This window comes from Gadus chalcogrammus, chromosome 8 (assembly GCF_026213295.1).
Source record: "Gadus chalcogrammus isolate NIFS_2021 chromosome 8, NIFS_Gcha_1.0, whole genome shotgun sequence".
NCBI classification, from domain to species: Eukaryota; Metazoa; Chordata; class Actinopteri; order Gadiformes; family Gadidae; genus Gadus; species Gadus chalcogrammus.
In genome coordinates this window covers 14,898,275-14,909,489 of record NC_079419.1, presented here as the reverse complement: position 1 = coordinate 14,909,489, position 11,215 = coordinate 14,898,275, and the positions used below count along the sequence as shown (strand labels likewise).

At 49.6% G+C, this 11,215-nt stretch overlaps 1 protein-coding gene across 1 annotated transcript in view; it reads left to right on the top strand.

Moving 5' to 3' along the window:
* The window catches only part of LOC130387685 (mitofusin-1-like), a 9,669-nt gene extending 717 nt beyond the window's left edge, over positions 1 to 8,952 (top strand). Inside the window, exons 2-17 of the mRNA XM_056596890.1 lie at positions 1 to 115; positions 588 to 750; positions 1,152 to 1,276; positions 1,620 to 1,728; positions 1,954 to 2,061; positions 2,345 to 2,498; positions 2,626 to 2,693; positions 2,937 to 3,058; positions 3,379 to 3,505; positions 4,671 to 4,775; positions 5,449 to 5,551; positions 5,982 to 6,202; positions 6,574 to 6,687; positions 7,015 to 7,211; positions 7,554 to 7,688; positions 8,117 to 8,952. The exon at positions 1 to 115 is cut by the window's left edge and continues 21 nt beyond it. Of these exons, the coding sequence (XP_056452865.1) occupies positions 1 to 115; positions 588 to 750; positions 1,152 to 1,276; positions 1,620 to 1,728; positions 1,954 to 2,061; positions 2,345 to 2,498; positions 2,626 to 2,693; positions 2,937 to 3,058; positions 3,379 to 3,505; positions 4,671 to 4,775; positions 5,449 to 5,551; positions 5,982 to 6,202; positions 6,574 to 6,687; positions 7,015 to 7,211; positions 7,554 to 7,688; positions 8,117 to 8,180 (2,030 nt within the window). The 3' untranslated portion in view covers positions 8,181 to 8,952. The remainder of the gene's footprint in view (positions 116 to 587; positions 751 to 1,151; positions 1,277 to 1,619; positions 1,729 to 1,953; positions 2,062 to 2,344; positions 2,499 to 2,625; positions 2,694 to 2,936; positions 3,059 to 3,378; positions 3,506 to 4,670; positions 4,776 to 5,448; positions 5,552 to 5,981; positions 6,203 to 6,573; positions 6,688 to 7,014; positions 7,212 to 7,553; positions 7,689 to 8,116) is intronic.
* The last annotated feature ends 2,263 nt before the right edge of the window (positions 8,953 to 11,215 follow it).

The window sequence follows — 11,215 nt, the reverse complement described above, 5'->3', positions numbered from 1 at the left end:
GCTCCAGCGTGGTGGGTCAGGCTCAGTGCGAGGAGCTGCTGAGCTGCTGCACCAAGCTGACCACCATCAGAGACGTGCTGGCCAGGAGACACATGAAGGTGGCCTTCTTCGGCAGGTCAGGGAGTCAGGCGTTCCCCTCTGCTGTTGCAATTGGTCAAAGGCTGGCAGTTGTTGCCCACTTTGCTTAGGCTATGGTTCAAAGGTCATCTTTTTATGAGCGTCATTCACTGTGACCGTCCTTTCTTCATCCTCTTTTAAATCCGAATTTTGATTGGAATTTCAGTTTAAATTTAAATAAAGATTGAAACATATTTTTGCATTGACATTTTAATTACAAATGTGTTTCAATTAAATTAACTTAAAAAGTACATAAACATTTACATTGAAATTATAGAACAATACATCGTTAGAAAATCAAGGAGAAAATACAGAATTGGGTATAGCTGTTTCAGGGCCAGTAGCTGATCTCTGATTGGCTGTTTCTGGGCCAGTAGCTGAGCTCTGATTGGCTGTTTCAGGGCCAGTAGCTGAGCTCTGATTGGCTGTTTCAGGGCCAGTAGCTGAGCTCTGACTGGTTGTCCCTCCAGGACCAGCAACGGTAAGAGTACGGTGATCAACGCCATGCTGCGTGACCGCGTGCTGCCCACGGGCATCGGCCACACCACCAACTGCTTCCTGAGGGTGGAGGGCACGGACGGGGAGGAGCCCTACCTCACCACCGAGGCCTCCGCCGAGAGGAGGAGCCTGCAGGTACAGGGGCCCATGGCGGGCGCTAGGACCCCCGCACTGGGGGTCTGGAGCTGCTGGAAGGACTGGGCTGTCATAGGGAGCTGGTTTGGGGTTCTCTCATGGTGACCGTGTCTCCTCTCTCCCCCTCTCTCTGCCCTCCTCATTCTCTCCCGTCCTCTCTTCTCCTAATCTTTTTCCAATCCCTCTCCTCCCGTTCTCCTATCTCCCCCTCCTCTCCTCCCCCTCCTCTCTCCTCCCCCTCCTCCTCCCTCTCTCCTCCCCCTCCCCCTCCTCTCTCCTCCCTCCCTCCCTCCCCCTCCCCCTCCTCCCCCTCCTCCCCCTCCTCTCTCCTCCCTCTCCTCCCCCTCCTCTCTCCTCCCCCTCCTCCCTCTCCCCCCCCTCCCCTCTCCTCTGTCTCTCAGACCGTGAACCACCTCGCCCATGCGCTCCACATGGATCCTACGTTAGACTCTGGCAGTCTGGTCAAAGTGTTCTGGCCCAAGGGCCGCTGCACCCTGCTCAGAGACGACCTGGTTCTCATGGACAGGTGGACACACACACGCACACGCACGCACACACACACACACACACACACACACACAGACAGACAGGCACACATCACGCATTACACACGCACACACACGCACACACACACACACACATGCCCACACAACACGGAATGCACACACACGCACACACATACCCACAAACACACATACCCATAAACACACAGCTACTTCCTGTACAAACACTGAAACTACACTACATCCACCTATAGTACACTCACACTCACACACACACACACACACACACACACACACACACACACACACACACACACAAACCCTAGATGAAGCGCCATTATGTTGTGTGTGGTTGTGATGGTATAGCCCTGGAACGGACGTGACGGAGGAGCTGGACAGCTGGATCGACAAGTTCTGTTTGGACGCAGACGTCTTCGTCCTGGTGGGGAACGCAGAGTCCACCCTGATGAACACGGTAGCACACACCTATACACACACACTCACAGTACTATACACACACAGACACACACACACATAACTAAACACACACACACACACACACACACACACACGATCGATATACATACACACAGTACTATACACACAGACATACACACACATATACACAACCAGTACTATACACGAAGACATGCACACACACATACACAAACAAACACACTCAATGTCCCTCTGTGCGCAGGAGAAGCTGTTCTTCCACAAGGTGAGCGAGCGGATCTCCAAACCCAACATCTTCATCCTCCACAACCGCTGGGACGCCTCGGTCACGGAGCCCGACCACGTAGAGGAGGTAGGTATGAGGCCGCCCCCCCCAGACCCCCGTCAGACCCCCGTCAGACCCCGCCAGACCCCCGTCAGACCCCCGTCAGACCCCCGTCAGACCCCCGTCAGACCCCTATCAGACCCCCGTCAGTCCCCCGTCAGAACCCCGTCAGACCCCCATCAGACCGCCCTGGTGGCCGGTGGACCTTAGGCCCAATGCACATGGTGCTTTGCCCTCAGACCGCCTACAGCCGGTCTGAGGCCTGAGGTCTGGTCCTAGGCGGGTGGGGGTTCTGGTTCTTGTGCTCCAGGTGAGGAAGCAGCACCTGGACCGCGGGGCCAGCTTCCTGGCGGAGGAGCTGAGGGTGGTGAGCCTGGAGGAGGCGCCCGGACGGATCTTCTTCGTCTCCGCCAAGGAGGTGTTGTACTCCAGGATGCACCGCGCCCAGGGAATGCCGGAGACGGGTGAGACGGGTGGAGATGGGTGAGACGGGTGGAGATGGGTCAGACAGGAGGAGGGTTGCGGTGACCCCGGTCCTGGACTGGCTGCTCAGCAGCTTGAGGAGGGAGGCTCACCGTGTGTCTCCTGCAGGGGGCGCTCTGGCCGAGGGCTTCCACGAGAGACTCAAAGAGTTCCAGAGCTTTGAGCGGACGTTCGAGGTACGGAGCTCATGGGGAAATCAACCACCCATAATAACCACTATTGTAATTAAAGTAATTATTATCACTTCTTATCGTTGCTTGTTCAGATTGGATTTGCATGCTTGGTTTGTTAAAAGCATCCGCTAAACCACTCTCTGCAATGTAACACCGTGTTAGCCGTCAGGGAGGTGTCTTCCTCTCAAACAGAACCAACAGTTGAACCCGGTGTGTTCTCTTGTCCACATGACCTTGGCCCTGCAGGAGTTCATCTCCCAGTCGGCCGTGAAGACCAAGTTTGGCCAGCACACGGTGCGCGCGGGGCAGATCACCCAGGCCGTCAGGGACGCCATGGACGCCGTTAACATTTCCGCTGCAGACAGGAAGTGAGTGCGTCTGACTCTGTGTTGCCTGGCTCCCGTTCGTCCATCCATCCCCCAGTCTTCGATAAACAGCATGCCAGAGAAACACATATGTCCTATCGAGAGAAGTCATCTCAGCAACCCTTGAGACCTCTCGATGGAGGAAATTCAGTTACTGAAATAGAGGAAACAATTCAAGTGACATGATGATGATATTACAGTAGCTCGTCATTTGGACTCCTGGCGCAAAGGTACCGGGTTTGATCCCTGATCCAGGTCCGGTGAACGCATTGCTCAGCCTTGACCTCTGACCCCTGAACTCTGACCTCCGACCCCTGCGGTAGGATATGCTGCCTTGAGGAGCGGGAGGATCTGCGGGACCGCCTGGACTTCGTCCGAGGTCAGATGGGTCGTCTGAGCTCCAGCCTCCGGGACCAGATCAGCACCCTGAGCGAGGACGTGGCCGCCCGGGTGAGTCCGGCCGGACCCCCGGGTCGGACCCCGGGGGTCCCCCCCATGTAGGCCCCCCAACTGGGGACGGCTGGTTTATTCAGTGTACTGATTAACTGGCATTTTTTGTTTCCTACGGTTTGTGAAAAGGCTTAACCGAAAAAATGTGATTTATAGAAGTTCTTTACTATATTTTTTTTCCCTTAAATAGCAAGTGAACCTGCGGTTACAGCTGGGATGAAATGTGTTTTGTGACTTCTGGGAAGGAGGATGCATGTTATGAGCCATGGTAACATTTGTTAATACATTTTTTTGTATCGTGTAAAAACGTGTGTTAAGCGTTATGTATAATTTGTAATGAACTATTGTATAGGAAATTCACAATGAGAAGCTTAACCCTCACTCGGCCGCGGACATCAAAGAGAAATCGCTGCTCAGGCTGAGCTCAACACATCTACATACACCGTAGCTTTATACTATAGTCGTCCAGGACTCCTGACCCTCTAGCGACGAGAACGAGATCCACGCATCCCCACATCGCAAGCCCTTACACTGTAGGTGTCTGAGCAGCATAACCCTCTCTCCGACGCTGTATGCAACTGCTAACTATGGAAACCGTTCACAAATGTGAGATTTTACGTTAACTTCAAGTTGTCTGCGCATTGTCAACATGAATACAACGTGTAATTGACATGTTCAAAACAACACATTTTTTAAACAGTTAAACAGGCTTTTTATGCCAGAAAGAGCTCTACACGTCCACACACGCCTCGCCTCCATGGTCCCTTGTTTGTGTCGTTGAATAGTATTTCCCTCCTGATTTGGCTAAATTAAGGTATTTTTTCAGTAGCAGTGATTAAATTACATTATTATTTTGACAATCAAAAAGTCAACCACCTTATTCCAGCAGCACCTGTGACAGACACATGCAGGTGTCTGTAGCACCAAGAGATGAGCATGCAGAAGGCAGGTAACCTCAGCAACAGTGTTTTCCTTCCTTATGGGAAGAGAAGGCCCTGGTGGCAGCTGGCCATCCCAGATGACCTACTTCATCACAATAAATATGGTTCCCATTTATAAAGCAGGGTTTGACCAGGTCAGACCCGATCACAACCCCACCGGTCACACCCCCATATATACCCTCAACGTCTGACCTTTGACCTTTATGCACTGATTCCTGCTGTAGGTGGCGGCGGCCATGTTGGATCAGATCCGGAGTCTGGCGGTGCTGGTGGAGGAGTTCCGGTCGGACTTCAACCCCACTCCCGACACCCTGGCCCTCTACAAGGCTGTACGTCCGGTCCTCAGAACCCCTAACACAAACATGGGCTCTAAAACTGCTCACACACACATGGGCTTCAGGGATGGCTCACACACCTGGGCTTGAGGATGGCTCACACACACATGAGCTTCACATCTAGCCGTAGAAAATAAAAGTCCTGCAATTTCTGTGGTCTGACCCCTTATACTAATGTATTAATAATAATAATAATAATAATAATAGATGCTATCCATTGGTGAGTCAATCATAAATAGTGCGCTACAGTATAGTTAGTAAAACAGTAATCAAATTAGACTGCCTGCTTCTTCAACCATAGCCTGCAGAGCTTTTAACGCACACAAATGCATAAACGCACGCACACACACACGCAGAGTCACAATCATGAGGCAGCTGAGAGGCTTAATGACTTAGGGAGTATTGAGGTCAACAGTCAGTGTGTGTGTGTGTGTTCAGGTCTTTGAGCGCTAATCGTTTCCTCTCTCCTCCTCCCTGTCTTCTGCCCTTCTTCCTTCCTCTCTGGCCTTCTCCTCCTCGGTCCCCCTAACCTCCTCTCCTCGCTCTCCTCCTCCTCCTCCTCCCCTCTCCTCCTTCTCCACCTCACCTCACCTCCTGCTCCCATTTGTTCCTCCCCTCTCCCCTCCTCCTCCTACTACTCCCCCTCCTCCTCCTCCTCCTCCTCTAGAAACTGGTGTCCCATGTGGAGGAGAGGATGGTGAGCTCCTTGTCGTACCGCTGCTCCCCAGGAGTCGGCCATGACGTCCGGGCGACCCAGACCAGCATGATGGGTCCGCCTGCCCTCCTTTAAGTAGCCCTGCACTAGCAACGGCCTGATCACAAAATAAAAGTCCTGCTGCGGGTGGCTTACACACATGCACTGACCTCAGCCGGCGTCAGCGGTGCATCTGGCTTCATGCTAATCAGAATCCGTCTGTTCCGCGTTATGTTAATCTGAAAAACCAGGGTGGGCGGGGGGGAACTGCCGAGAGGGCTTTTATTTTGGTTAATCCGTCCGCTCAGAGAGGGCTTTTATTTTGGTGTATCTGTTATTTTTATTTTGGTGAATCAGTCCGCTCGGAGAAGGCTTTATTTTGATAAATCCGTCCGCTCTGAGAGGCCATTTATTTTGATGATTCGGTCCGCTCGGAGAGGGCTTTTATTTTGGTGAACCGGTCCGCTCGGGAGGCCTTTTATTGTGGTGTGTGTGTGTTTGAGCAGAGAGCGTGCGCCCGCTGCTGTCCCTGGACGCCCAGGAGCACTTCCAGCTGCCGGGCTCCAGGCCCGACCTGCTCCTGGACCTGAACCTGGCCCAGCTCTGTGGAGACTTCCAGGAGGACATCCGCTTCCGCTTCTCTCTGGGCTGGACCGCCCTGGTCACCCGGTTCATCGGCCCCGTCAACGCCAAGAGGGCGCTGGCCGGCGTGGACCCCAGGATCCAGGTGGGCCCCCTACCCACGTAGTGAGTACTACACAGTACTCATTATGTGGTTAGTACTGTGTAATACTAGCTACATAGAGAGTACTGCACAGTACTCACTATGTGGTTAGGACTGTGTAATACTAACTACATAGTGAGTACTACATACAGTACTCATTATGTGGTTAGTACTGTGTAATACTAATTACATAGTTAGTACCAACTAGTTATTTTAGAATAGTAGGAGTCAATTATTTTCTTTTTTAGCCGTACCTATGATTCAGGCTCATAAGATCCCTTTGACCTTCGACCTCCAGCGGCATCATCTGTCAGCAGCTGTGACCCTCCCTCTCTCTCTCCCTCCCTCCCTCCCTCCCTCCCTCCGCTGAGCAGAACATGGTGCAGGAAGGAGCCAACCTGAAGGATGAGATGGTGGTCTCCATAGCGACGGGCCTGGTGTCGGTGACCTCTCGCGCCTCCATGACGGTGATAGTCATCGGTGGGGTGGTGAGTACAGGGTTTTACTTTATTAACTCTGTTATGACGACGTGACGTTATCTAAAAACATGAAACATCGACGAACAGGAATAATCATCACCTGCCTTCCACATTCTAGACAAACTAAAATAAATACTAGATGCTGAATTAACCTAATATAACCTAAGATAATAGAACTAAATTAGGATTGCGCGCTACATTAAATGAGGCTCACCTAAAGTACGATATCCTAAGCATAAGCTTGTTTACACTAAATTAAGATAAGCTCAATTAAACAAACCGAAGCAGCACCACAATGATCCAAGGTGATAAACTAACCTGGCTGCTTGGTGGCAGGTGTGGCGCTCGGTGGGCTGGCGTCTCATCGCGCTGTCCCTGTCGCTCTACGGCCTGCTCTACCTGTACGAGAAGCTCACCTGGACGGAGCTGTCCCGGGAGCGCGCTCTGAAGCGCCAGTTCGTGGAGCACGCCTCCCAGCGGCTGCGGGCCCTCGTCCCCGTGGCCAGCCACGGCTGCAGCCAGCAGGTCCACTCGTGAGTCGCCTTCGACGTCGCCTCCTGCTGTCTCACGCTGTAGGGCCGAGGTCATAGCCGGTGATGGCAGACACCGGGAGCGGCGGTAGTTTCACAATGAGTATATAACTATAGCTAAAGTATACAACATATACTCTTAGTATATAACTAGGAGTATATGTCACTTGATACGCACATAATGTAGTCCTCTTGCCGATACCCGACACACAAGCACACACACATACCCGTCCACAACTCACACACACGACTCTCTTTTGACTCATGACTTCATGTTTCCTTTCCCATTGGTCTCATTACTTCCTGTTCCGGGTGTCTTTTCATCCAATCGGTGGGCTGGATCAGCCACCTGATGTCGGTCTTCAGCCGCCTGAGTCAGCGTGTGGATCTGAGCGAGGCGGAGCTGGAGGAGCAGATCCGCCTGCTCACCTTCAAGATCCAGCAGCTGGAGAGTGTCCAGCGCCGCTCCAAGGTCCTCAGGTCCGTCCAACCACCGCAGGAACTTCTTAAGTCACTCAGTTTAGCTAGCTGTAGCAGCAGCTTGTACCCAAAGCTACTTACGTTCAGGTACAGCGCATTTTTTTGTCTAGCACTATTGCACACTAATGTTCGAAAAAGTGCGATATATATAAAAGTATATTGCTGGTCCTACCTGGTTTGAGCTGACTTGGTTTAAGGTGGTTCCAGCCGACTTAAGCTGGTTTAATGTGGTTTGAGCTGGATTAAGGTGGTTTGAGCTGACTTGAGCTGGTTGAAGGGGGTTTAAACTGACATGAGTGGGTTTAATTTGGTTTAATGTGGTTTGAGCTGGATTGAGGTGGTTTCAGCTGACTTGAGCTGGTTTAAGGGGGTTTGAACTGACTTTATCTGGTTACACTGAAGTGTGTTTCACGGTTTGTGTTTGACAGGAACAGAGCCACTGAACTGCAAGGCCACCTGGATGTTTTCTCAGCTCAGTACCTCCACGGCTGAACCACAACCAGACCAACACAACCGCTGGACTAGACACAAGAATCTAGATGGACTCCAATCCAAGACTCCTCCTAGTAAAATCCATGCCTAAATTCTTCTCCAGATGCGAATGAGTGGCATTAGTCCAATTTTTTAAATGTTGTCCCCAAAAGCACACTGTGTATTATTGTGTGTGTGTCAGTAACTGGAGTCAGAAAATTCTCAGAGGTGGGATAAGAATAACTGAGCATTACATAACATCAAAAGGTCGAAATATTTTTTTTTCGTTTTTATCCAACAAAGAGGACTTAAAATCTACTGCAGACAGTTGTGGGTGGGATCAAACTTAAGGTTCTTTGCCTGACACCCGGTGGCACAGCAAGCTTCAAACAGTCTTTCATTTTTGGACTGCATATCTGCAAATCTGAAAGCGACACCCCAGGTCAAAGTTAAAATAACTCAAACTTTGAAGCGAGTCCCCTCTACTGTACCGCGTTTGCTAGGGCAGGGTGCATGGCCCCCTCACCTCTCTGCCTGTGATGCTTTCACTGCAGGGAAACAATGGAGTGGGCTTTGCACCACGTCTCAAGTGGGCAGGCCTCCAACACCTACTCCTCAGAGACGTCCCAATACACTGTCTTGTGAAGCTCACTTTAGCCTTCTGTGTTTGTTATCTCCTTGAGTCTTCTCGATCGAACTACAATTGATGTCCAACAATCTCCAACGGGGACATAAGAATAACCTCAATACTGTGATACTTAGAGCTGACTGGTAGTCCTGTTTTGACCTTCAATAAAACACCTTTCTTAGTTCATATAAAAACTGTTGGCCTGTAAATCTCTATCGTATTAAAAAAGTTGGTTACTGATTAGGATAGTCTTGTATAGCGACGTTTGTTGCTGATAGAATCTTAATCTTGTTCTAGTCATCACACAAACAATTTCAATCTATTCACTTTTTCACTTTCTTATTGTAAAATATACAATTGTGGAGCCTGACATACAACGGTCTCCGTGTGAAACAGCGCCCTCTGGTGCAGAGAGGAGGACCTCTGTAGATCGCATTCTCAGCACTTCTGTGATATAAAACGTACCTGTTTAGCTTGGTCTTCAGGGCTATAAATCAGCCTTATTTAAAGGCAGAATTGTTTTTACTGGGCATTTCAGAGGTTTATGGTTTAGTATTTGTCTCCCTCTGTTGGAGGACGTGTATAATTTCACTCTTTGGGCAACCCCATACCATGGGACTTGGGTTAGTAGATGAAAGGACAATTGATCAAACGCATACATCAGGAATATCAGATCAGATGTGAGGGAATAGTTGATTTATATCACAGTATCTCACAGTGTGCCTCAAAGCATTTGGATCACAAGAATAATTTCGAACATAAGATAATATAACTGAATCTATAAAAAATTAAGTGCACAGGATAACTATCCTCCGAGTGAAGAATCTGTGTCAAATAATCCACACCAGGTTTTTTATTCACACCGTCCAGTGAAGAAAATTAAGGAAGATGGATCTTTGCATGTACGGATTGGAATCAGAGTCCGGCTCGATTTAAACCGAGTGGATTTCGGTCCAGAGCTCCTAGAATTTAATATTCGACAGCAGGGCTCTCTTCCTTCCAATAAACTTCCCAGAGGTGTGAAAGGAGGCCTAGCGGAGATGGGCGTAGTCTTCATGACAGCGTTGATAAGGGTATCTGTCGGGGGACGGGAGAGTAAGCTCCACCCTCTGTACCCTTTCCCCTAACAGACAGATCTAAGGCGTAATGAGTTATTAACTGGCTTACATTATCCTACAAGTATCCACTCTGTGCCAGTGAGGTGGGCTTCTGCACACAGCTGCTTAGATCACATGTATTTCATCCAGCCCTCGCTCAAACACAATCTTAAAACATGTGTCTTGCGGTTAGATCATCCCGTGGGTCGTCCCTGTTGGCATAGATCTACAACTCATATCTATGCAAGTCTCATATAAGCATATTTTTAGTTTAAACTCATTTCAGTCCTTGTTCTGGTTGTGTTGGCTTCCACTTTGTGCAGCCATTTTGCTTCAAAAGTGCTGTGTAAATAAAGTAGGATTGATTGGTGAAGGACCAGAGCCACCCTTTTTTCAGACTTCATTTTGTCAGTTATTTTTGTCAGATCCCTGCTCTGACTCACTGCAGTTCTTCATCTTGAGCCACCAGACGTCACATGACCTTATGAGGGGTACCCAAGCTGTCCCTCCCAGATCAGGGCTGGAGAACCCTTTTTAATGCCGTGACCCACGTGCTGAGGTACTTTTGCCCAGGAGGACCAAACCATTTGAAAGTAACAAAATATATAAAATGTAAAAGATCCCAAACTCTTTTATGGAAAACAGCTGTTATGGCCAAGAGTGTTTGAGCCTGGTTTCAAGGGAAGGCTTCTCCTAACAGAATTAGAAAAACTGATTTCAAATTATTATATAAGTAAGATCAATCACCATATGAACTGTCCCCAGCATAACCAGTCTATTCTGAACAGGAACCCAGAGGCTGAGGGCAGTCTGGTGATGCATGGGGAGGTCTCGTGTGACCTTTGACCTGATCATCTGAGCATGAACAGACGGGGCCAGTAGAGTTGACTCCTTTCATCTCACACAGATGGAGAAACAGGTGTGTGTGTGTGTGTGTGTGTGTGTGTGTGTGTGTGTGTGTGTGTGTGTGTGTGTGTGTGTGTGTGTGTGTGTGTGTGTGTGTGTGTGTGTGTGTGTGTGTGTGTGTGTGTGTGTGTGTGTGTGGGGCCATTGATGTGTGCGTTCAGTAACAACTCCTTGGGTGATCACTAATTGAACAATCCAGTTTTGACACAGCAGCACTGGTCATCTTATGGTAGTTCTGTTAACATCTAGGTTGATCTAGTAAAACAGTTCAATCAAATCACTTTTCACTTTCCGTAACGGTAGTTGCAGGGTGGATGTTACATGTACCCTGATTGGTGGGGATAAGCAAAGGCTCCAGCCCTCTATTTTTAGCGGATGCCTGAAGTGGTAGCAACATGCAATGGGACGTCAATGTCCTGAAACAT